At 41.5% G+C, this 27,000-nt stretch overlaps 1 protein-coding gene across 3 annotated transcripts; it reads left to right on the forward strand.

Moving 5' to 3' along the window:
• Positions 1–26,233, forward strand: hs3st1l1 (heparan sulfate (glucosamine) 3-O-sulfotransferase 1-like1). Of its 3 annotated transcripts, none has more exons than XM_085800549.1 (2): positions 1–349; positions 24,752–26,233. In XM_085800549.1, exon 2 carries the CDS (start codon positions 24,929–24,931, stop codon positions 25,868–25,870), a length of 942 nt encoding a protein of 313 aa, XP_085656675.1. In that variant the 5' UTR covers positions 1–349; positions 24,752–24,928; the 3' UTR covers positions 25,871–26,233. The 3 variants fall into 3 exon arrangements, with proteins under 3 accessions (XP_085656675.1, XP_085656673.1, XP_085656676.1); XM_085800547.1 differs by having other exon boundaries at positions 1–334; XM_085800550.1 differs by lacking the exon at positions 1–349 and adding an exon at positions 1,234–1,322.
• The last annotated feature ends 767 nt before the right edge of the window (positions 26,234–27,000 follow it).

The following is a 27,000-nucleotide window of genomic DNA, read 5'->3' on the forward strand; positions in this document are numbered from 1 at the left end:
GCCTCCAGTCTGCTACGCAAGGCAGCGGCTCGGGCACAACTCTACCCGCGTTTCAACAGCCTGCACTGGCTCGCCTGCGTGAGCCGGAGACGGAGTCGAGTTATCCACTTTGAATAATCAAGGACTCCGTTCCTCCCCTCCCGGTGTCTGCTTTCAGATGAATCAGTGATGAGAGTGGCCAAGAGGAGAGACCGAATTCTTTCTTGTATGTGGACCGGCGGTGTGCAGAAGTGCGCTCCGTGCTTCAGCACCATCATCATCCTCATCCTCCGCTCCTGAGATCAAATCAGACCCAAGAGGCGCGCTCAGATCCTCAGCGAAGCCCCCGCGCGAGGTAACCAGATTTTCCGTAAGGATTTCCTCTACTTTGTGTGAAATACACTGCTGCAGCTCTGTCTGTCTCTGTCTCTGTCTCTCTGTCCATCTCTCTCTCACACACACACACACACACACACAGACACTCGCTTTTATGCAACACTTGAATCTCCAGCGTCTTGACAAAAAGGATGTTTTATGCTTTTTGAGTTTATGGGCGTTTAATTTATCAATTATTAAGCAACCGAGTAAATCTCGTATCGCCGTGCTGCAAACGGGATCTCTGGCATTCATGATCACTCATTCATGTGAAACGAGTGTCTTTGCCTTTCCCCCCGCTGTTCACATTGAAATCCTCTGTAATAGAGTATTGGTCAAACTAATTAAAATGCTACCTCCAATAAATTAGCTTGATAAGGTCCCAGGAGAAAATCATTTGTAAATCTTTTGGGCTGTGGTGTGTAAATTTCAACTTCACATTAACATGTTAATGCAGTGAAAGTTTTTGGCTGAAATGTTCAAAGTTTAAAATTGATACAAAGGCGAAGCAGACGTTCATAGAAGTTCAGTTCTCAGTGCTGAAAGCTGCGTTTGGCTTTTACCTGATGTTCCAGTATTTGCTCAAGTGACCCAGCAGACTTAATCACCAGGCAGTGTGCAACTAATGGTAATTGCTACTACCCTGGTCTTGGTTAAATGTAGCTTTGATGTGGCTTCCTATTGTGTTTCCCTCTGCACCACGTCTCCTATATCTGGCATCAGGCTTACCTTGTGAAACTCCAGCAGGATGCAAATTGCCACAGGCTGTGCAATTCACCTTTAATTATGAGCATGTGGGTGTTGGCCTATGTGAGCCGTTGCTTGAAGCTGCAGGATTTCTCAAAGGCATAAGCCAGTGTTTGACTGGAATAAGTTCTCTGATGAAATTCAAATGAAACATACTGTTTTTTTTTTCTGCGGCAGCAGCACCCCCATCCTGTCCCATGGCTAAAAGTGGGCTTTAATTGGTGAGTGTTTAAAAAAGGTTCATGCTTTTGCAGTCTTTAGTCATAGGCAGCGCTTAGCAACCATGTTCCTGAGAGCGGAGTGGGGGTGTTAATGTTCTCACAGTTTCTTTATGTGAGTGGACTGCTCATTACTTCAGGAGATGCTGTGTAGTTACTGTAAAGGGGTAGCATTCACAAGCCCTCGGCAGCCTTTTGGATCATCTTCTAAATTTACATAAGTATATACTTTTGTTAGAATTGGATAAGATAGAGTATTAAAAATCTTAAAAGTAATAGATCTGTATTGAATTAAATGTGAGCAAAAATGTAGATACACTTTAATCAATGGGTAGACATGCTGAAAAGAGTAAATACAGAACATGAGTGCAAAAAAAAATCTAAATTGAAAGCTCCTTCTTGTAGTGAGAAATTAAATTGGTCAAAAGGTCAATATGAAAGAGGGGTTGCCCTCGTTATTTTCATACCCGACTAATCAACATGAATGGGGCCACTGTTCATCTGCAGCTAAACTGGGACAGATTTTTTTTTTTTTTACTTGTGTTCAAATTTGAACCAAATGTTAAAGGTGAAGTTGGAGACAATAAGTGTGAGTGGGTCTGTGAAGACAATGGCGGTTTAGGGAGGTGTTATGATTTCTAAATCCCAGAAGAAAACTCAAAGTGTCTCCGTGATGTATGACTGGTCAAATAAACAGGGTCAGCGGATGATACAGCGTAATGTGTGGAGAGTTTCATGTGAGAAGGATAGAGGAGAGGAGGAGGGAGGTGGTGGAGAGAGAAACTGTTTCTTGACTATAATTTCCTGTTATTATGTTTGTTTGATGGAGTTTATCCAGTTGGCTCCACTGGAGCAAAGAGGGGGGGTGGAAGAGAGGAACAACAAAACAAAAGTGCGTTTTCTTTTCCTCAACTTTTTCTATTTTTTTTCATAATCAGGAGCAATAGAAATTAACAAGAGAATGGAATTAATATTTGATGAACTTGTGTTTGTAGAATTAGAGGATGAAAACTGTGGCATACGGGAATATTGGTTAAAAATGCAAATGAATTCCTGACTTTTTTCTCTTTTGTGATTGGGGGTTGTTGGTTGATTCTCTGCCTTATTAGGAGATAAAAGAGCTTTCATGAAAGAACCAGTGTTTCCTGTTGTACAATCTGCTCGATGCCATCTCAAGGGCTTAATTTCTGTATTAAAATCCAAGTAAAATTAAAATTCATGTTTGCTAAGAAATTAGAATATATATAGTCGGTATTTGTTTTGATTTGTGTATTTATTTGGTAAAAAGGAGGAAATGAGAGTTGTTTTTTTCCACATTTATTTTTCTGCAGTGATAGTAGCTATACTCTCTACATTTCTGCGCCTCAGGTGGTGGATTTAGCTCCAACTGACACTTTGTTATAATTTAATTTGTGCAATATCTGAGTGGGAACGGACTAAAAATAGTTTGTAATGTAACTTTAATTGCACCAACCACACAGGCAGGCAGCCAGCTGGGATGTTGTTGTTGTGCTTGTTAGCTGCTGCGTAGTTGTTAGCTGCTGTGTAGTAGCACCTGTGATTTGAGAACTCCACATATTAGCGCTGAGGTCACAGGAATCCTCATTGTTGTGAGTTTTAACACCACACCGGGGGAAAAGAGGGGGAAAAATATCTCATATTCAAGATGGGGTAACAATTTGTGGAATTCAGTGAATATCACCTTACGTTGTGTGCTGTGGAAAATCTGACGTTCGACAGTGGGCATTTGGGCATTGGGAGCGAGAGAGGGTGGGCATTGCTGATTTAAGGTTTATCTGAGCAAGTCTTTATTTCTATTTTGGAGTTTTGAATGGAATTGATTGGGACAATTCAGACAAGAGACTGTTGATGAAGGTGCGGCGAGGAACAGTCAAAGGTCAGATCAAGAATAAAAGTAAAACCAAGAGAGGCCCATTAAAAAAGCTTTGCATATAATTCTTTATGTTAGTTTTAACAAATCAGCCAAACACAAGTTTGCTGTCTCAGTAGATTTATTTAGTTGGATGCATAACGTAAAATGCTTTGCCAGCTAATGTTACCTTCCTTTGTTGGCTTAGTGAGAAACCTGTGGTCCTTTCTTTTTATGTAGTCAAAAACAAACAATGAACTAAATCTGAGGTGTTATATATACAGTAGTTTGTTTGTTTCAGCTGTGAGAAAGAAGTCCACTTACATGCCATATTCTATCATTTCTTGGGGGTTTATGAATTTCAGGAGGCAGAGCTTTTGAAGGAGCACTGGTGTAGGCAGAACATTGGTGTAGCCTATCAACTATCTTAATCCAGCAGTGCTTACTCACGTACTGCTGACTGTCAAATGTCAGTAAGACACTGCCATGGAAACACTCCCCCAGAGGATTAGACACTGATTCCACTAAAAAAAGATAACTTTTTTTTTTTCAGAATGGTAAATTAGGCGCAAAAGCTGCAGTATCATTAGAGATACATTTCCTGACACAGAGAGTAAGAGGAATTTCAGTTCAACTTCTATATTCTATTAAAACCAAGCAGGACTTGTGACAATGGGACAGTGTGAAGGAGTGGCTTCCTCTTGTTTCCATAGCGACTGACGAGGACCATGCAGGTATCATTATTCCCCCTACACCCAGTTAAATAGAAATTGTCAGCTGTCATGTGCCTGATGACTGACTTTGATCCGAGCTAATGATCGCTGTGTTCATCTCGGCGCAGCAGGACTAATTCATTATGCCCTCGGCCGGAGCAGAATATGTTCATGATTTCAAAATGGAGCCATTTGACCTAGCGGGCTCTCAGTCCCGCTGGCTTCTTGATTTTGGATATTTACATGGCTGTGATTAGGTCAGCCGAGTACAATCACTCATCATGCATTGTGATAATGTCATACGGAGGCTGATTTTTGTGTACATGTGTGTGTGTGTGTGTGTGTGTGTGTGTGCGCGCCTGTGGAGTTGGCTGGGTCCCCTCTCTGGCTCCCCCATGGACTGATTACTGATCAGAGTAGCATTTCATATCAGCCTTGTGGGGGGAAATTAGAGGATTAGCAACAACTTCATGCTTATTCCCTACGTATCTCTCAGGATTCCAAATCCTGTGGAAGGCATTGTTATTTTAAGTAGCTTGGCAATTGAGCGTGGAGGCAAACTCTAATTCTCCCGAGTCTACGGAGATGCGAAGCTGCAGAAAGTGAATGTTTGGAGCTACCTCCCCCCTGCTATTCATACTCTTTCATGGTGTGAAAGTGAGCAACTGAGGGCCGTGAAGCTCGCTGCCAGGACCTCTTCACTCCAATCCTTGGTTCATACATAATAGATAAGTCACTGTAACTTACAGTACAGGGGCATAACTAGGCTAATGCCCAGATTTGCATATTTGTGCCGAATTCCATAATTCATGAGTGTGCAGCAGGCAGCGGTGCACAGAGCCACCTTGGTCCATATGCTGTGTGCCATATCTCAGGGGTTGCATCCTACCATGTGCACCGACGGCGCCGTATTAAAAAAGGCAGCTTCGAAAACTGTCACAGCCAGGAACTGGGGAGCTGCGTCTTCATCATCAAAAGCCTCCGAGCCTGAACCCAGCCTTTGGGAAAGCCTTATTAAAGGCATGTAGAAACTGATGACAGAATCAGACAACAGGCTTTTTCCTGTTTAATTTACTGCCTCTCTGAAATAATGGGACAGGGTAGGAGTGTGTGAAAGAGGAGTGAGAGCAGGGCACTGACACCTTCTAGTGAGCGCGTTTCACGGGCCACTTTTTCATCAAGAGGTTCAAGAAAGCCCAACGCCGCCATCATCGCCAAGTGTTATGAAGTAGATTTATCATTCCACTTGATGACGGGATAAGTTATTTATTCATTACCTTTGTTCTCTGCCTGTCTCAGATGAGGCAGCCACATCTCTCATTATTGGTGACTGTGTATCATACATCCTTTTTTTTTTTTTTTTTTTCATTTCACACCCATGTCTTGTCATAGTCGTCAGATAAATAGTATCTGCCGCCTCGGAGAGATCGCGACCCCGTCATGTGGAGTGAGGTTTGTTTTGATTCAGATGCCTCTCTGCTGCCATATGTATCAATTTATTTTGTGTGGGTGTGTGCTGTTTTGTGAGGCTGAGGAAGAGAAAGTAACAGATAGTGATATGAGATGTCTGTTTGTGAAATGTGTTGCTCATCTGTCTGCTGGCCTGAATATTTAAGCAGCAGTTTAATGAAATGAGGCCAGATCACTCGTTTAAAAAAAAAAAAAAAAAAAAGAGCAAATATTTGTCTGTTGTTTGGAGAAGGACCACAGGTTGTTCAACGTTTATTCAGCTTGTGAGGTAACTGCAGCCATTTCCCTCTCTTGTCTGCTTCCCCTCTTCTTTACACAGCACTGGTTGTAATATTGCAGGAGCAGATGAATACTCATGAGAACAAAATGTCAAACGTTGGTCGGTCTTCTTGCTTGCGGCCTTGCCACCACCAGAAGCAACATTTGACATTTGTTCCAAAGGCGAAGATCTGGGGTTTGTCAAAATATGAAATTTGATCTCGAGAGACATTGATTTGGGTTTATTGTGGGAAGGTCAGGCACCTAACAAAGTCAGCGCAGACAATCTGTGCTTTGATTTCCAAATCAACTACACAGAAGATGGGAACGACCTCACGGTGTCCTTCAGATCAAACCTTTTAGTCCCTGTTAAGTTTTAAAACACAGCTGAGCATCTTGTTGCAGTAGAAACTGTTCAACAGGTATTTTACAAGTAGATGTACTGTTTACAGTAAATATGTAACAAGGACTGGGGTAAGTCTCTAGAGGAGGCTTTCTGCTCGGATGTCTCGTGCTTACTGACAAAGGCTGAAACATTGCAGCATAACAGGCTGTGCAGGGCTGAGGTATGTGGGCTCCCAGTGCTACTACATCTATAATGTTAAAAATCTTTTGGTTCAGGGAGAATAGTGCTGAAAATACTTAAATTATTTTTGAGTTCTGATTGGGTGTGCAGCCTGCAGCCCGCCTCCAGAGTCAACCTCTGTCTCTCGCTGCCAGCCGCAAACAGATCTATAGCAGACCTGTGATGAGAGGGGTGAGGAACATTGGGATTTGCCTGGATTTATCACCATAAGGAATTAAATACTCTGTTTGACTCCGTAAATGCAGTTTAGGATTTCTGTGAGCATGTCTGTCAGTTGTATTTGGCTATGTGGTGTAAAGCCTGTATTGTGACAGTGTTTACCGTTTAGTCCACATGGACAGTGTGACAGGAAGATGCGATTGTTGCTCAACTGAGGTAGTACGTTTTTTTCTACTTTAATTAAATTTCTTAATTTTACTTCAAATGTTCTTTTAATCCTTTTCAGGGTTTGAAAGAGTTACGCACTAATCCCACATAGAGTAAAATACTACTCTCACCTTCAGTATGTCAACTTACACTTTCTTAGTGTTAAGAACCAACTGCTAATAATAACTTGTGCAGTATGTTTAATTTAACATTTACAGAGTTTGATTTGAAGAAACACCATGCTCACCACTACACATACTTTCATTTAATGAAGTCATTGATCAGTTAGCTTTGCATTTACATTTAGAACAACTTAACAGTTGGGAAACTGTGTGGTTAAATGAAATCTGAAATAATATTGAAGCTAATCAAAAGGAGTAAATACAAAAATGGAAAAAGAAATAAAATAAATTTGATTATTTAACGATGGATTTGATTTATGGAAACATCATGAGAAATTAATGAAAAATATTGTACCTTAGACGTGGATGGTATTTGTTTGTTATGGGATGGATGGATGGATGGATGGATGGATGGATGGATGGATGGATGGATGGATGGATGGATGGATGGATGGATGAGCTACCAGTTTGCATCTCAGCTTGAGTTGCCCACCTATTGTTTTCACCGGCCCAGCCTCATAAAGAAGCAAAAACAGACTCTGGTGCAGGAGAGCTGTCCATGGTGCTGAATGAGACAGTTTGTCTTTTTGGAGCGAGAATGCCCAGATGAACACATCTCTTTTCCACACCTCTAAGGGGAATACCTCTCATCTGAAACTTGAAATTGAACTTTGAAGTATGATTTTCCTCAGGCTTATATTTCTTCTCCTCTTTGGCTTATAGGCAGGGAGCTGACATGAGCTGTCTCTGAATTTGAAAAAAAAAAAACCCCGCTGCAGATGTAATATAATAAAATGATTAGGTTTTAACAATGCTGATGGTGATCGGCAGCTGTCCGTCATTATAGTAACCATGTGTCACATAATAAATGCCAGTGGTTCTTTTAGAAAGAGGATATTGCTGCTTCTCACTCATTTTCTGAAACTTGGTGGAACAGTGGCCCCTCTAGATTTCAACAGAGCTGCAGGCAATTTAAAAAGGAACTATGCAAGATTTTTTACCTTAACCCTTGCACGGTCTTAACTTCCTGCATACACTGGTTGTCAAAAATTACCCTCCTCCCCTTGAAAAGCTCCGGAGTAATTGTGATGGTTACGTTAATAGTCATGGGGAGAATAGAGGCTCTCTGCCTTCCACCTAGCGTCTCTTGGCCGAAAACCAACCTGGCAAGATCAGTGTCTCTGACCCGGTGTCCCAGATCTTGTCTCATGAGAAACATGGACTGCTTTACGGCTCAACGACACAAACACGCCCTGTAATCTGTAATCTCTTGTCAATGATACCCACCACGGTAGACACCACTCCATGGATTGCCTTCTGGCTGGCTTCCTTGAAAACAAATGCACATGGGGGGGGTGGGGGGTAGCCACTCTGAAACTGTAGGGGGAGCTCTGTAAAGAAAAAAAGCGACCAACTTGCATTGTTTACCTTTAAACTCATGCCCTGTCATGAGCACCATCCTGCAAAGCAACTCCTCGATGATAAATTACATTGTTGTTGATTGAATTAATTGGTAACAAATATTTACACAGCTCAATGATATGAGGTTGACTATTGTGTTGGCTGGACAAAAAGCAATTTAGGGTTTGTAGAAACTGACCGAAAATTGATAAGTATTTGGTAAAAAATAATCAGTAGATGAATTGAAAATTGTAAAATAATTGATAGTTGCTGCTCTAATATATTGCAGTGCAACTAAGTGCAGCCTTAAAAGCAGGGGCATTATGAGTGGGTGGGACAGATCTCCCTCCCTTCTATTGTTGTTTTTACCTCTAAATGTTGTCCTTCTCCCGTTCAGCCACAATAGAGTGGATGATGTGTAGATCAGTCCAATTATTACCATAGGCTGCAATGGGCTTAACAAGCAGCAGAGCTGTCAGTGCTCTGCAGACTTTTTTCCCTGGGTTTTTGGCTCCCAGACCAAGCACAAGCTGCCCTAACTTGTTGGTGGTGGTTCTTTGGGGCTGAATGTGTTACTGACACCAGACCCCGGGGAAATCTTCATCAGAAGCAGGCAGCACCCCAGCTGGGGAGTACTGGGTATATAAAGATACCAATGTTAGTGTCTGCACCAGGGCGGGGCCTACTATTTCCATGGCCAGTGTGACTGCAAATTATATTAAAACTTAAAGATTCAATGGATTAAATAAGTAATTGCAAAACCAAATCTACAAGAATTTACATGAATTAAAATAATTCAACATATATTACTTAAAACATTAACAGGTTCCAATGATAATATAATAATAATACAGAATAAGTCATCAACTTGTTCTAATGTGATACTGTCACTGACAGCACAAATAGTTAAACACTAGCTGAACATGGATGTAATCATTTTAATATTAATAATTATCCACTGATGTGGAAATATGCACAGTACAGACAACAATAACAGACCTGATTCTAGATTAAGACCCCATCTCCCATAACCCCTTGTTTGATCTTGCTTCCTCCGTCACCACATTCCCTGCAATCAGTACTCCTCCAAATCTGGAGGGAGTAGCTGGCAGTCTTCTGACCAATGACCTCACTTGATTACACAAACTTTGCTAAAGTTGCAAGCTAATGTGACTATAATTTATCCATGGAAACAAGCCTCGCATACATAGCAGCTTTAAAAATCTGTTTAATTGAGGGTGAGTTATTTTGAGTGTCTTAGCTCCACAAACCCCATCTCTTTGCACAGTGTTGGTTTGTCCATGCCTTAGGCACTGCCAAGATAGCAACAGTGGAGCAGCCCACTCTGAGCTTCAAAACCTGCTTTGATTGACGACATCTTGTTACCACCCTAATCTGTGGCATCACAGCAATATAAAGCTAATAAACATTAAAGATTAGAACAGAAAAGAGTCTCAGTATCATTCATGGGGGTTTAAAGATATAATCAGCATCTATCTACCATGGCACCAAGGAGCTAAAGCTTAGTAAAATGTTGGAAATACGATACTCAGATTAACTTTTTAATTTATCCATGTCCGTTTTCCCATATTTGTTTAACTTTTCCATCTCAGTTGATACAATGTTTGTGTACTGATGTTAATCTTGTAATTACATAATTTGTTGTTCCCACAAATCTACTGTACGTGTACAGCTGATGTTCAACATGTTTATCATTAAGTTCATTGTTTGATCACTTAATAAGCATGAGCAGTGATAATTTGGGCCTAAGAGGATAATTATTAGCATTTTTGTTGATAGTTTTTATTATCCAGGCAGAAAAAAACAGAGTTGCATTATCGTATGAATGAGATTCAAGCAAATGCCAGTAATAGACAGCCTGAAATGATTTGGAAATGATTTGTATTTGAAAAGCTGGATTTCTCTCCTTGTCAGTATGTTAAAGTAAGAGGAGATGAGTCATTTGCAATGCATCTTGTCCAAATCTGTGTTTCAATATTGATGTGTAATTATAAATTAACCCACTTACTAGTCTGCATTTTACTGTCAGGTGAATATTTCATGACACGCATGCAAAAGATATGCCTAATTAACTGTATGTGGGTATATTCCATCATGGGAGTATGGGCATTGGGAGCTGACAAATGCAGTATTTATCTTACACATCCATACCAAGCTCTTACACAGGGCTGAGTTTTGTTAACAGATTTTGGAGTGTAGTTTTCACAGTTTTTCATCATGTGTTGATCAGATGGTTTAGTTGGTTTAAAGCATGAATGTGTCCTAGTTAACAGGATAACTCAGGGCTACCTCAGGGCTAGTGAGCCCCAATAAAAAACCAGAACAGAAATTGACCCTCACCTTTGCAATGAGTTTTCATCACACCGCTTCCTTTTTACATCACATCCCCTTAATAAACTGCAATTGGATTTCAAGTTGTGGGCCATGATCTTCTCCAGATGTCTGGAGCACAGTAGATATTAGCTATGGCATTTGATGTCAGCTTCCAAGGTTTCAAAGAATAATATACCATCCTCATTTCATCACACTGTAAAAGTACAAAGTCAGTTTTGGCTGTTGTCCACGATGGCACTGGAGGTGAGCTCAGGTTACTGCGCTTTATAGCTTTGAAAAGAAGTTGATGAGCTGGAATAAAAGGTTGACCATTATTATATGAGCAGAACATTAATCATCAGTATTTTGTTTGTTGTTTTAAGCAAAGATACCAATGAATCGCTGATTTATTATTGGAATTATTGCAATATCCAAATCCTAGAAGCTGCATTATTATTTATAATGTTTTGCTAAAGCTGAATTATATCACAGCACAACCCAAATTAAGTTTTGTAGTGCAACAGAGATGCTTGTGATATTCTCCAGTGTAAGGAAAAAAGCTTGTTTGGTAAAAGCCTGAGGAAAAATCACACAATCACCGTTTTCATATATTTTCTTTCTTCAAGGATCTTGACTGGTATGCTGTGGTGTGTTTGAGTTTGTCTTTAGGTTGGTGAAGCCACTTGGGAAGCACTGTTAACTGTGACGTCTGTGCTGCTGTATGTGTGCGTAGAGGATTTCCGGATCAACAGATGCGGTCTGGCCTGTGATTTAATGCAAGGAGCCCTCCACATGGGAAAACTCATTGCCCAGCAAATTAAACCATTACGTTCCCAGTTGGAGTTAAATATGGAGAAATGACTCATTTAATGTCTGATTACTCTCTAATACAGCCGTCTAAACAATGACAGCGACCAGTAAATTCCGCTTCTTTGCAAGATAAGGATGGCGGTAGCTTGTCAGGGTCACAGTGAAGTTTTATTAAAAGATGCGCGCTAAGAACGCAAAAGAAGTCATCTGTTTGGATTCATTATGAGATGGCTCTCTAGTCTGAAGATTCGTCTTCATTATCCAGCCAAGCACCAGGCAGATAACACTGCCTCATTTGCTTTCAGAGCCTCAATTTTCCCTGAACGATAATGCAGCCTCTGCTTTTGTGCGGCTGTGGTAAAGACAAGCAAGCCATTTTCAATATGCACGCAGGATTACAAAGGTTAATCATCAATTTAAAGCTAATCTTTGTTAAATACCAATAGAAGCATGGTGTGTGCTCGAGACAGATATAATCAGGCAAACCCCAAAACAATCCTCCATCTCAATGAAGTGAAAGATGGTTAATCTAGGCTTTACAGGAGGCGTTGATGAGCGAGGAAGAGAGAGGATTGCATCACACTTCTCCACTGATGTTCCATTGTTTCAGTGTTTGCTAAATTTAGTTGGGCTAACCTCAGAAACTGCACCGTGTCTTGTTTTCTTCGCCCTTGTTTTCAAGCTAGATTAAGTGGAGGCAGTCTCCGAGCCTTTGCTCCGGCTTAGATGAGTCCGCTGGAGAAAATGTAACCCGTGTATCCAGCCTTGCTTCATTGTTGCTATGGAGTTGAGATAATTATGGAGTTTTAAAATTATGCAATCAAGGATGAGATCCCCTCTCCCCCGGTCTGGGAAAAAAAGTGTAATTAATTTTTCTCTCTTTTTTTTTTTTCCCTCAGTTGAATATGCAGGCGACTGGGAACACAGGATTCACACAGGAAATTAAAATTTGAGCTATAGTTCCCAGCCCGTTCATATTTGTCAAAGGTGGCTCTTGATGATATCACAACATAATGTGACAAGATTTAATGCTTACAGAATATGACACACACTGAACTGTAGCTCACACTGGCCTCGGAGCGTGTTTTAATTGGAATAAAAAAAGGCATCGTGTCATCTTTATCGGGTCACACGGACATGGACTGAGATTTTCTGCATATAGACACCAGCTTGATTGGATCGTGCTCAATCAATTAATGAGACGACTCAATACAGAATGAAGATAAAACACATTATCAGTGCTTGAAAGGATCATAGACGAAGTCAGTGCTCTTCAATCATTTTTCAAAAAAAATAAACATTCCAAAGGCTGTGAAAATTACCATAAACAGCCAACTACTACAAGCTGTGTGGACATTTACCTCAAGTTAAATATAGTGTATCTCAACCTGCTTTCTCAAATTAGACGTTGCAATGACGTTCAATGCCTCAGATAAAGACTTGGCCTCTTGTGACTCATCTTCATCTAACGTAGCATCATTACGACACTGACAGGTTCAAACTGAGCTGTTCAAACTCATGACTGACCGCGTAGGAGTGGGCTGTGATTGGTGTTTTGTGATGACCTCAGTGTATGGTCTGATATATTTTACAAAATAACATTTATTTAATGAAGTCAAAAGTCCAATATTTGTTTTGAAGTATATTGGAGTAAAAGTATTGTACCCAAGTATTTATTTATTAGACTGTACTGAACAAGGAACATTTTGTAAACAAATTCAAATAGAGAAACTTTATATTTCATGACAGAGTTTCTCAGATTTCTCAGGCCTCCTTTGTTCTTTCTGAGTCATTGATGTTAGAACTGCAGAAAATTCAAAGTTCTCTTTTATATTTTGTCAAACTTTTTGACTAACAAGATAAAGCCGGGAAGACAAAACATTGCATTTCCTATTAGTCTAAGCCATTTAAGTCTCTTGGGCAGGAATTTACAATAATGGGAAATAGAATCAACTCACCTTAATGGCTGAGGCTGTGATTCTATTGACAGGGTAGACTCCTTTAATAAGGATGAGCCCCAGAGAAAATCAATAACCTGAACTAATTTCTAAAGGACTCAAACTTGTCTAGACAAACACAGCATTCACACCTATAACCAAACAAGCCTCATAAGACCCCGTTTTTCCTATGATATTGCTTTTGAGTACACAAGGCTGCTTCCTGATCTTTGTTCTAAGACACGGCAACAAAGCAACCAATGAACAATCCTGCATACACCCTCTCTCTGATTCCTTTTATTCTCCCATTAGGCCCTGCGATGCTGGGTCCACAAACTTCTCTAATTAAGAATTCGTCTTCAGCAAATTCCCCCATAAAAACGGCCCTCGCTGCAGAACGTGGGGTGATAAAAGGAGTTATTGGGCCTGCGACCTCCTTTGCCTCTTATCTCCCATAAACACTTCAGTAGGTTTTGCAGGACCATGGAGGCGGTGGAACGAGCAATAAGCCAAGGGGGAATAGTGTGGGGGACTTGATGACTTATTCATGAAGAGCGTTGCAACAAGAGGGCACAGATGAAATTGACAGTGAGAAGTCCTCTTACTATAAGTTGTTATGTAGTTCTGATAAGACTTGTCTCATACTTGAAGTTGATTAATCTTTGGCCTGGGCTTCATTTCAGTATGCAGCATGGTGATTTTAAAAGGATAAAATACAGCATGCTAGTGCTCTTTTTCTTTCTTTCTTTTTCTTTTCTTTTTTTTTTTTGGAGGGGAGAAATAAAAAATTATATTAAATATTCATAAGCTGTACCAGGGCTCTAACATTAGCTTGTGGGTTTACCATCACACTAGCAGAGACAAGGCTCTGCTCTGCTATGAAAGTCACCCTGCTGAAATGACATGATGTTTTATTCCTTCTATCTTCTTAACCTGATTCTGTCACATACCCAGAGCTCGCACATGCACGGATATTGTCATTAAGTCTCAGACAGGTCTTTTCAGCCATTTAAATGAGTTTGAGTTCTCCGCATGTACCTCACTTAACAGCTCTGTTTTCCTTTTCATGTCTATTAAATTCAGTTAAAGAAAGCCAGAAGTGATTTTTTTTAACCCACACCTCATCTTGGTTTGTGCATGCTCTAGTGATTTGAACTGATGGCAAATCCCTCCTCGCTATGCAGGCTGAACACATGAGGTGTGTGGTAGGATTGCATTCAAACCGAGAGCAAGAGGAGAAAGTATGAAGTAACAGAGAGTGCCAATACTTGTGGTTAGCCTTCCTTGAAAACGTCTGTAAATAGAGCCGTGCTAGAAGTTCAGCTTCAAAACAGATGTGAAGCTCAGCTTGCATTAGAGTTTTCATCTCCTGTCAGGCAAGGGTGGGGAATTTAGCAGGAGAGGTAAGGCGACCAGCAGCAGTGCTACTTATGAGCAATGGTGCGGAGAGGCACGAAGGCAAATGCAGTAAACAATGTAATGATGGAGTTTACGACGGCCACGTGGAGCAATGATGGCTCACACGTCTCTGCCCAGGCAGACCCCTGAAGAACTCAGCACCAAGAAATGGAGCTGGAGATTGTTATTATAGATAAACACTTCTCTTACAATCTAGTTTGCCCTGCAAGTAGGAAATTACAAGGCTGTTGCTCAAAGTTGAGCTCAGAGGCGACTGATTTTATGTGGCTCCGAGGTGCCAGTGCCACCAGCTGTGCTCAGCAAATGATGCTGAGCACAGCTGGTGACCGCTGATGGTCGTTTTGAGAATACATAGAGTGCAATTTTAAACTTTCTCAGTTTGTTTAATTGAATAAAAAAAGAAGAAGAATTTGCTTTTTCCAGGTGCTCAGATGTGAAAATTGACTCTTTTTTTTTTTGTTAGAGGTTGTTGGTCACAGATCTGAGAAAATTGATGTCGGTTCCAAACTTTGAGATGTATGTTTACACAAGAGTTATTTACATTTACAGTACATGTCAATTGTGCTTTTCTAAAAACAGTTACAGTAACCTCCTGAATCCATCATTCTAGGTATATTTAGCCTACCTCAGACTCTGATTGGTTAGATTATTGACATGTGATTTAATGACAGGAAGTGTTGTTGGCAAATTAACAAAGTGTTATAAAGCACAGGTGCTCAAAAAATGAATCCAGTCCCATCTCTTTTATGTTTCTTGGATCAAGAGTGATCAGAGTCAGGCAGGTCAGGATTTAACCACCCAGTATAATTTCTTCTGGCAACAATAGTCTAAAATAAAATTCTTGTCATCAGTACTCTGCGGCATTATGCACAGTAGTAGACCTCTGGGTTCTGTGTGAGATCTTGGTGAAGTTATTCTTTGAGCACCTTAAACACCTCTCCTATACTGAACTTAATTCAGGGCAGGAACAGAGTCCCCTGAATGTGTGTGCCACAGTTTCTATCTATCGTTTCAGTGTTTAGTGATGGGCCTATATTATGGGCCTAGTATTTGAGAGAATAATAGACAATGGAGATGGAAATCAGTAGCTGCAGCCCTATGTCCTTATGTCAACTCATTTCTCAAAGGGCTGGAATATTTTAATGATCATGAATCATGATATTACTTTATACAATGAACATATTGACACCTTTTTAAACATGTCAATATCTGACAGTCACAGTCTCCTTAGTGCAAATTTTTCTTTTTCTTTATAGCTCAAGGGAGAAACACAATGAAGAAAGTTTGTACTAAAGTCTGTAACTAGAAGAGAGAGATTGACTTGATTTGTCTCAGGCCACTGAAGCCTCATATTAGCTCCAGATAAGCACATTAGGATAGATCTCTTAATGCAAGCAAAAACTCTCTCTATATGGGAACTCTTTTTCAAGAGAAACTTGTGCACCTCTCCTTTAATGAAATGCTGTGAATATGTGGACGTATAGGAAACAATGACTGAGCAGGTTTCAAATCTTGCACTAATAAATGCCTAAAGCCACCTTGGCCCATGCACGCAGGCCGATCTCCCTGATCCAGTTACAATCGATGACTGGCATGTGAGGCAACAACTTGAATTACTTAATGCAGATGAGGTGGAGCCGATGCTGTGAAAGTTCAGGTTCAAGGTCTTTCTCTGCGTGGCTCTGTCAGTGTCTGGTAGACCTTTTCCTGTTTCTGATCTGCTTGTCAAACAGTCCCGCTCCACGGACTTGTCATTCACACGCACTGCACAAACAAATAGAGCTAATCCAGGCCGTGCGTTGACGAGGTGATAGACAGGTCATGCTCACTCAGGGTCAGCTGATAGCTGCTCTTCGACTTCATCTAACTGAGTCTGTTTTTTCCGATTGTCAGTCACACTAGATTGTTTAGTTGCAGGTTTCAGCTTTGTTTCTACTCTGTGTAATCATCAGGGTGGCTATACATAGTGTTTTGCCTCTTTATTTGGTTTACTGTATGCTGCAAGGGAGCACTGCAACCAGTACTGACAAATCTAACTGTACAATGCTTCAACTTGTCGTGCAAGCAAACACACGCCGCCCCTTTGGGAAACAGTTTTTAAGTTGAATCCATTATTATCAGCTCACTAACTGCAGCCCCGGTGTTGAATCACTTCAGCGCTTGGCAGCCAAACAGCACATCAAAGAAGGTCCAAATACTAAACCTCGGGTTCTGCTGTGCTGAATACATATTTGTGATGGCGGGAAAATGCTGGCAGATCTGTGGGGTGTGCCTTCCAATGGGATGCTGTTGTGCCAGAGCGAGAAAGGTTTTCCAAGTTATGTAGAACTGCATACACCAGCTGTAGTTTTTTGGAAATAATAAGGAGAGTCAATGCTGACCAACATGAAGAAAATACCACGCCCCCGGTGTACATATACCTTACTAAATATGTATCATTGCTTTTCCCTGGAGGACAGCCTGCACAGAACATAACTCAAGACTGACTGAAATGGAATTACTCTCATTGTGTTACTTAACACTATGCATGAGCTGTAAGATCGATGGAGTTTAATAAACAACGCTACAAGATCATAAAAGTCTGAAAACATTGTGCATTTTTCTGCACTTTGCTCATCAGAGCTCTGATATCTCTGTCAGCACCCAACAGGCCTTCACATCGTTTTTATTTTCTCATTAAACTATTTATCAGATTGGCCTCATCAAAGATTAAGAGTATCCTCACAGTTCATTACAACATGCCCTGCTTTTTATTTGATGAAGTAATTCATCTATAATGTATGTGTATATTGCAGTTTGCAGGATGCCTAGGAGACTGGAGAACAGCATTGGCTTTTTCCAAAGGCTCCGACCCAAGGATGGAGAATAAAGTTGGTGCATTTGTTTTGATTAAGTCGGCATTTCAGAGAGTTCCCTCGATGAACTGTAGAGCAATTACTTTACACAGAGAAGATCAAACTCTTTGCAGAAGCAAGGAAAGGTTTGATGCGAAAAGCATGATAAGAATTACATGAACATTAAATTGGTTTAGAAGAATTAGCTTTATCTCAGTGCTGGTGATGAGGAGGCTGCAGCAGTGGGGGCATCTTGACGCTGTGGAAAGCATAGGTGCTTTATCAGTTGTGGCAGCCTGAATGAGGATCATCAGGCCACTCTCTGATTGAATTCCTTCTCATGGTCTGTTGTTGTTGCTGACCGACCGCGGGACACTTCCCTGAGTGAGTCAGCGTCCCTGTGATTGGTCGCCTCCACTCATCCAAGGGTGATGATCAAGTCGGCCAATTTTATCTGCGAAAATGCCTCCTGGGAGTCCAGACAATGTCAGTTGATGCTTGAAATAAATCTCGGAACATTGACAAATGTCAAAGCTAAACTGAAGGAGGCCTGGGCCAGGGGAATGCAGCGAGGTAACAGAGGCTGCTAAGGGGACACTGTCAGTTGAACTATGGTGTGCTAAGGCCGGGTAACTGGAGGGTCATTGCTGTGGTGAAATGGCATTTTGTGGCTCTGTGTAGTTTAGAGTGACCCTGACAAAAATCAGTAAAAACCAATGCTGGCTCTCCTCTGAAAATGTATGTAAATTGAAGTGAGATGCTGTTTGTTGATATGGAGCTTTACATGCAAATTGTGCCAGTGTAGCATAAACATATATTTGTTTATGAGGCACAGACCTTCTTCAGGTTGGGTGGCTCATGTTCGACTTCGGCACAGATGGCAGTGGGCAGAAGGATTGGAAATTGGAAGAGACAGCGTTGCACGTGGAACCATTTTGCAGGGGAAAAAGGAGCTGAAAAGACGACTATCATGTGAGGGTTTATCTCAACGTATAGAAGATCCCGCTTAAAAACCACTGTAATTAGTGCCTGGAGTCACATGTGGTGTACCAGCAAATGACAGATTAGACCCTCTCTGAGTCCGTAATGAATGCCTGTGTGAACATGTGGGCGTGGATTAGGTCATTGTCTTACTCATACGCTCCCAAAATAGCCAAATATTGCTTACCATAGGAGTTGCAGTGTAATTTCTTCTCAAAACAAGGGAATGTTGTCTTTCCATCCGCAGTGTCGGTGTGAGAAATGCTGCTGAGGTGTCAGATAGACTCGTCTGTATCAATATTAGATAACACCTGTCCTAATTATGGCATAGATCTTCTCTCAGACTCAAGGTTGAAAGTCTGTTCAAGGTTTCCATCGTCTATCCAATTCATAATGCAGACCCATTAGCGGTATCAGTACAATAGGCTCAAATAAGCTTTATTGTCCAGCAGACGCAGAGAAATGTTCTTTAACGTCGCAAAGACAGATGAATGCATCAAACATATCCACAATTTATCTCAACCTGAACTTTCAGTGCCCACATAGAACATTTCCACTCTCACAGCATAAATGTGAAAACAAACTGAAGCCCAAACACCCAACTGCAGGAACAAAGAAATAATGTATAGCTCTATAGCTGGAATCGGAAGGATGCCACAAGAATGAAGACCAAGCTGTCTGGGCTGTAATGGTGGGATAGGAATTTGTGGTTTCAAGTATGAGGCTCTAACAGGGATCAATGATGGGCTGGGAGGTGTTAAGGGGGGAGGACCGGTGAGTGAAGGTAGGGGGCATCTGTTGTTCTTGTAAAGAGAGGTGGAGGTGGCTGTGAGAGCTGAGACAAATTAAACAGGAAACAGGATTAGAGCACACGTTTGTCCCTGAATTTAAGAGAGACCTGAGGAAATGGACATCTTTAAGAATTATTGTGTTGTAGATGAAATATATTAAATGTAAATAGTATGATTGGCTGTATCAGCATTTGTCTAAAAATGCCAATGATGTAGTAACATTACTTTTGGAACATTTTTTGGATTTATTTTTTTACATTGACATGCTTATCCACCAGGGGCTCCCAGAGGGGAGTATTATGTGATGCTGATTCCTGTGACACACGCTCTTCACTTTTGGCACGCCTAACTGAAACTAATGTGCTTAAACAGTCCTGCAAACAATCTCACCTTCATGCCAGTTATAATCTTCACTTTTAGAGCAGTGTCGATTCAACTATTTTGGAGGCTGCAGTTTGTGGAGATATTGAATTGTATTAATGTAGCACATTGAACTTCTCCAGTCAACAATATTCTCCTTTAGTTGATTAACAAGCTAGTTTGAAGAAAGTGAAAGAAGGACTTGCTCACATATTGAACACTGTTGAATTGTTAAAAAAAAAGAAAGAAAAAGAAAAACTTTGGCTAATGCTAAACATTGTAGTTAAAGCTGTGAGCCTTTATCCAGGAAAAACTGGCTCAGGGTCTTGGACCTCGCAGCCTTTTCCTGTTCAGCACTGAATAGCTCCACAGGGCAGCTGAAGGGTAAATGCCTTGCTTTTCGGTACCTCAGTCAAGGGCACCTCTGCTTTGCTTTTCAGAGGAAGGAGAGCATTACTCATTCCCTACTTTCATTGACCAGGCTGGAGATCTAAAGTGGCAACTCTCTGTTCTCGAGCCACCACAGCCTCCAACCTATAAACTCACCAGTAAGTGGATGTAATATAACAGTAATCTAAATAGATGGGGACTACTCAATCATTATTTCTTAACATCATGGTCAAGTTAGTTTGGTGAGTGGATTAAAATGCTCAGCAGTGTTCAAGGTGTCCCTTTAAAAACCCTTGCATACTGATGCAGTGTATTTTTAGTGTTGTGGATGCTTAACACTTGGCAGGGAATTAAGGTTTTTTTTTCTGGCCTTCTCTTGCCCCAGAAATGAATATGAACAGTTTTAAAAAATAAAATAATGTTAGTTCCTGAGAAATATAAATCCGGGGACTGTGTTGTATAAGAGTTATCACTATATCTAAGAATAAGGTCAAGGAAGGGAGAAGAAATATTACATCGCAATCCTCAGTGAGGCACTAAAGCCGTAAGTTGTAACAGAAATTAATAAATTGAGCCAGTAATCCCACTGTGAATGAAATTGCATTCATAATTTAAAATATATCCAGCATGTGGGAGCGCAATTTCAGAGTTACAGTTGGATGTGTGTGGGTGGGAGATATATTGTACTGGCTTTTTGAGGGCCTGTTCAAGAGAATAACTGAGGAAAAGGAGTAGGAGCAAAGGGGAAAGTGCAGAAGAAAATAGAACGAAGGTGCGTGTGTCTCTGCATCCCAAGTGATAGTTTTTTTGGGGGGGAAGGGTCAGTGCATTTTACAAGAGATCATCCAACAATGCTGTGAGCCAGTGGAACAGAAGATACAAGAATCGGAGATGGGGGGGGGGGGGGGGCAAAGAAACAGCTAGGCAGGAGATAAGACGGTCTGTCACTGCTCTGACTTCCGACTCAGATAACATTTAATGTCTCTGGGCCGTGGTGGAAACAAAACAATCTCCAAACTCTGGCATAGCAGCATGTGTGTCTTTAAGTATGTGACCGCAAAAAGAAAAAAAAAGGAATAGTACGGTAATAACGATTAACACATTTAACTTGCTCACTTGAAATCAATCCATTTAATAGCACAGAAGCCACTCTTTGTAATCAAGCTTTATTGCATTGGTAATTGTTTTGTACTAATGTCTCTAATGAGCACCCATTAAAAAAACAAAGCTGCCCTGTACAATACCTGCTGCCCACCACGGTTAATGGCAGGGGGCCCTCCTGAATATGAATGAGGGTTTGTTTTCTAGATGTATAGAGGCGGCTGTTTGGGTTAATTAGTGGGGACCTGGATCCCTGTGGTGCTGAGAACCTGTGGAGCCCTCCCCTGATCCTGAAGGAACGTAATGAATAGTAGAGGTCTGTTGGCTGTGCTGCCTGCTCAGCGTTTCTGCTCTGGTGCCAGACAGGTTTTTTTTAAGCCTATAGATAATGGTCACCAAGTGCAGATCTCACATATGAAGGCTTTGTGTCAGGAGTTTAAGTATAGAGTAGTTCAGTGCCCACTTATTCATACTCAGGGTCAAAGAGGGGCTCGAAATACATTTGCTGCATGCAAGACAGGAAGACATTTTGAGCATATTAGTGGCCAATTACAGTGTTATTGTTTCACATAACGCTTACTCAGTGTGAGTGAGCTAAAGCTGGAATTCACTTCTCCTTCGTTTATACTAATGATGAGTTCAAGATCTCCCTGGTTGCTTTTCTACTTTGTCCCTCTTCATTCCCAGTCTGACTAAACCTGAAGCACAAATGCAATAAATTACCGATGTCAAGCCACTTTAAGAGGCAATGGGAATCCTGCCGTCTTCTGAGAAAAAAGAAAAGAAAATCAAGCCCACAGGTCATCAGTGCAGCAGGTTATTGTGACCCATAATTACTTTTTGATGTTTTTTGGCACAGTGGTGTGTTTATTATGGTAACAGTGGTCTGGCATTTAGATGCACCATGTTGTGAGACACTTTTATTTATCAGAGGGTTAAACCAACCAACCTATATGTTTGTTCAATCACAGTGATATACATCAGTATGTGACTGAATAGTGAGATAATACATGCAGCAGAGCAGAGGAATGTGACATAACAGCAATTAGTGCAGAGTGACATAACATAAGACTCTTCAGATTGCTTTCAGCTTGTCCATAGCATTTGCATTTGCACTTACATGTTGTTACAGGGAAATTTGGACCTCGCCCTCAGGCTCACCAGGATTAGGATGGTGCACCTGGAATCTGGAAGAAATGCACAAAAGCAAAATATGTAAACTCCATAACCAAAAAAAGCAGTGATACGTACTTTTTCCAGGTGACACCGTGGCTTTAAGTCTCCCCCATTGTGTAACCTTCTACTGGCCTCACAGCGTGCAGAGGAAATAGTCTTGGTTAAGTGGTCTTCAAGATAGCGTGGCTTCCATGTGCCAAATGAAAAGCTGGAAAGATATACATCAAGTGCTGAATAAAGCAATAATGCCCAGTGGAATGTGAAACAATGGCTCCTTCCAGGTGGTGGTGTGCTGTGAGAGGAGTGGGGGGAATTGAATGAGACAGAAAGCTCGTCTGGCGGCCTGGCTGTTAGCATTGGACTTGGCAGCTCTCTGCCAGGGACATGCTGACAGGCAGGCGCGGCTGTCACAGCACATAAGTGCCTCCTTGCACAACCCCCGGCCCTGTAGTGCAGGTTGGCTCTCCCGCGTTCAGCTCACAGATGCAGTCCCACACCCAAGCCACAGATCGTAGTGTGAGTCAGGGGCATGTGTCATAGCCTTAGTTTATATGGTTGAAAGATTCTGTGAGGTGAGAAAGAGGCCACCGGTGACATGGTAGAAATGTGCAATGCACAGTGGTAATTATGTTCCTCATTAGAGAGATAACGTCTGTGATTAATTGAGCCTGAGGTAGAGTATTTTTTTGCAAGCTGAGACATAATAATAAGAGTTGGTCATCTAAAACAATTCAACTGCACAGATTCAAGCAGAGTTATTTTTATTTATGCCACAGAAATCGATGATCCGTTTAGAGCATGAATTTCACAGTTAGCACACTAGACAGTTCATAAACAAATATGTGCAACTGCGGCTCGGCAGGGGGAGCAGGTCGGCCACTCAGCTCCTCCAGTCTACATTTCAAAGTGTCCTTGGGCAAGATACTGAACCTTAAATTGCCCCCCATTGTATCATCCTTGTTGGAGAATGTGTGTATGAATCAATGAAAGAGTGGTTAGTAAAGAAGAAATGCCCAATAAATAAGTGTTTTCCAATAATGACCTATTACTTTAATATTGATTCATAATGAATGTGTCTCACAAACAGGCATTCTTATTATGTTTAATACCTTTTTTTCATGTTATTATTTTTATTTACTATTGTTTAACTGACATTTTACAGCACAATTTCTCTTAGCCATGGAATTGAAAATGTAGCCTGATTTACCCTGTATCATAAGTGATATCAATAGAAAGTGATGCAGGAATTGTCTGGATGCTAAAAAACAAAATTGTTTGCTTTTATGCTGTTATTTTTAAATGTTTTGTCTCTATGTAAAACACATTGAGTTGCCTTAGTATGAAACGCGCTATATAAATAAAAATGCCTTGCCTTGCCTTGCCTCAAATCATGAATAGAAAATACTTAAATGTGGCTAGACACAGACTTGTTTTGAATTTGTATAAAAACAGTCTGTGATGTGCAGTACAGTAGCATAAAATACAAATGATAGGTAATATGCATCCAGAATGGTGCTGTATGTGTGTGTCTGCTAGTCAGATGCAGGGAATAGCTTTGTTTGTTTAGATTACCTTACCATGACCTTTTGCTGTTGAAGCTGGATGTTTGCATAGCCCAGCCCAGTTGTTTTGACTAGCACAGTGTAAGCAACAGCTTTCCCAGCTTGTTTTCCTCATGAAAGAATCTGAAGACTTTTATTTTTTTAATTAATTCTGTGACATTTAAATAAAAATAGTTGTTCTGCTATTTCAGCTTGCTACAGAGCGCAGGGACATTTTAGCACATTTTCTCTTGGTTTAGTGCAGGTAAACCATTTGACAAGCGTCTGTTGGCGGAAGGAAAACAAGGCAAATATTATGTAAAAGAGAGAAAAAAAGACTTGATTTTCCCATGGTTCTGAAAGGCTCTTCAGTAATATTATAAATCTGCCTTAATGCTGTAAATCCGTCTCCTTGTGTTCACTGCATTTCATATTGATCTTTCTTGGCATGTATAGGAAATCAAAGTCACCTAGGAGTGGGAACTCATCTGATTTCCTGCAATAAATTTGTCTTTGTACGCCCCCCCCCAAATGCCTTTATTTCATTGCCCAGGGGTCCATGTTGAGTGTATTGACTGTGGTTTGGGTTTTGACCCGGTGAAGGAAGACAAAGCACCCTGGCCTCATCTTCTGGCCTCGTCTTGTGGCCTTCAGGCGCACTCGCATATCTCAGGCACATTTTCTAACGAGCTGTCGGGCTAAATGTTTTTCAGCCAGAGAAATTACAGTATCAATTGGAAGTGACTCTATAGAGTGAGAGGAGAAAGCAGATGAGAAGAGGGGAGATGAAAAGAGACTCCAACTGAGATTATCCTTTTGAGAAGATAGAGATTTAACAGACCTGGTTTGTATTTATGGCTGGATTGCTTTTTCTGGGGAATCAGAAAAGTGTCATTTCAGTACAATGTGTTCATTCTGCTTTATACACCTGAAGTCTGAAAGCCTTTTCTTTGTCTTTCTTCTCTCCTGCAGATGTGCTGTGGACTGCCGATGATTCTTCCACCTCCACCAGTTCAAATTCGATGGCAGACAAAGACTGCACTTCCCACTGCTCTCGTTACCCCTGAGACAGATCAGGTCCACACCTAAGTGACTGTCTACTGTATTAGCATCTGTCTCTGCCAGTGTCCAACTCTTCAGTCTGTCGCCATGACTTGTTTTCTGGTGTCAGCCTTTCTTCTGGTTCTCCAGACATTTGCTGCCCCGCCCGAGTTCATCCAGCCAGGATTTGGCATAACGGTGGACTCCATGGACCTTGATTCTGGACTACCAGCTAATGTTTCTGGAGATGTGCCCTCCTCTCCACCCCCGGGAACTAGTAAAAGAGCCCCACATAGTATCATTATTGGGGTACGCAAAGGGGGCACAAGAGCACTGCTAGAGATGCTGGACATCCACCCTGAGGTTGCTGCTGCTGCCACCGAGGTGCACTTCTTTGACTGGGATGAGAACTATGCCAAGGGCTTTGAGTGGTACCGTGAGTTGATGCCCTACTCTTATCCACACCAGATCACAGTGGAGAAGACTCCAGGTTACTTCACGTCACCCCTTGCGCCAGAACGCATCTGCGCCATGAACTCCTCCATAAAGCTGCTATTGATCCTGCGGGACCCGGCCGAGCGGGTCATCTCCGACTACACCCAGGTGTATTTCAACCGGCTGGAGAACCACAAGCCGGTGCAAGCCATCGAGAACCTGCTGGTGCGCAACGGAGCCCTAAATATCCGGTACAAGGCGATTCAGAGGAGCCTCTATGACATCCACATGCGCAACTGGCTGCGTCACTTTCCCCTGGAACAAATTCACATTGTAGACGGGGATGCTCTGATCCATGACCCCCTGCCAGAACTTCAGAAGGTGGAGCGATTCCTTAACTTGCCCCCCAGGATAGTTTCCACCAACTTCTACTTCAACCAGACCAAGGGCTTCTACTGCATCCGGAGTGACGGTCGAGAGCGATGTCTGCATGAGTCCAAGGGACGTCCACACCCAGCCGTCAACAGCACCGTGCTCCAACAGCTCCGCTCCTTCCTACAGGAACACAACCGAACCTTCTTCAGGCTGGTGAAGCGCACCTTCGACTGGCAATAAGAAACCCTGATTGCAAATTGGACTCAAAAGGAGCCACCGCCTGTTCTGTGATGAGGACAGAAAAGGGGGCATAAAGCACTTTATAGAACTGACACTGAAAACCCCTTTGAATAGCCTCTTTATAACTACTGTTGTGATCTCTTGTGTCCACAGAGCGGTTATATTTACATAATAAGGCAAAAAAAAGAAGTGAGAAACTGTAACTAGAGGTGTAAAATTAAATGGAAGAGTCTCCAAGCTTAATAAATCATTCTCTCTGTGCTGGAAGCGTTTAAGTGATCAAATTGCAGCGAAAACAAGTTTATGAAACCGATGAACTTTTTTTCCTCTCTCTTGTTTGATATTCTTGTTCTTGATAATAAATTGTTCTGCTTTCAAATGTAACAAAAAAAACCCGGCATGTTTCTGTCTCTCTCCATTTCGTTCTGGCCATCAAAAGCCCCCGAGCCCTCTAACCTGTATTATTTAGGGAGCATACTAAGGTAGGCAGAGGCATTAGAATAAGCCTTTGATTTGCTGTGGTGAAAGTTAGACATTAATGCAAGGAAATGGGTACCCTGGAGCAGCGCTTTAATAGTACAGGAATCACTAATGGCTTTGGACATCGAAGGTAGCCTGTGCCTGAAGCTAAATCAGTCAAAGCTCCGTAGTCAGCAAGCAGAAATCCACAGAGCTTCTGCTGCATTTTCCCAACAATTTGCTCAGGTGTAAAATGTAGTCATTAAAGTATATGCCTAATAGTGCCGTAAATCATTCACAAATGATACCGTATCTGTGTAGATATTTTCTTCTACACATTATCTCTCCTCTGAATCATACTGAGCATGCAGTTTTCCCAGAAACATCTTGTCGTCCTGTACACAACAGATAGTCATGGGTCATGTTTCTTTCATTGATTAGGCTTTAAACAGCAGCCAAAGCTACAGCTCCGCTGGGAACTGATATCCATGTGATCTCCCCACTCTGTCTGCTGGAATAAGCACTATAACTCTCCTGAGGCAAGTGGTCATTGATGCTACATTGGATCCATATCCAGAACAGAAGATAGGAAGGGGAAATGTAACTGTGGGCCATATAGAAATATGCTGAATATTTATATGAATAGCACAGTTCATGGGTGATCGGAGGTT

Source organism: Trachurus japonicus, chromosome 15, assembly GCF_045865225.1.
Source record: "Trachurus japonicus isolate A0001 chromosome 15, Traja_1.0".
Classification (NCBI taxonomy): domain Eukaryota; kingdom Metazoa; phylum Chordata; class Actinopteri; order Carangiformes; family Carangidae; genus Trachurus; species Trachurus japonicus.

What these genes read in the sequence shown, in the direction of transcription:
- hs3st1l1 (XM_085800549.1), top strand. Translation starts at nt 24,929, where the DNA reads ATGACTTGTTTTCTGGTGTCAGCCTTTCTTCTGGTTCTCCAGACATTT.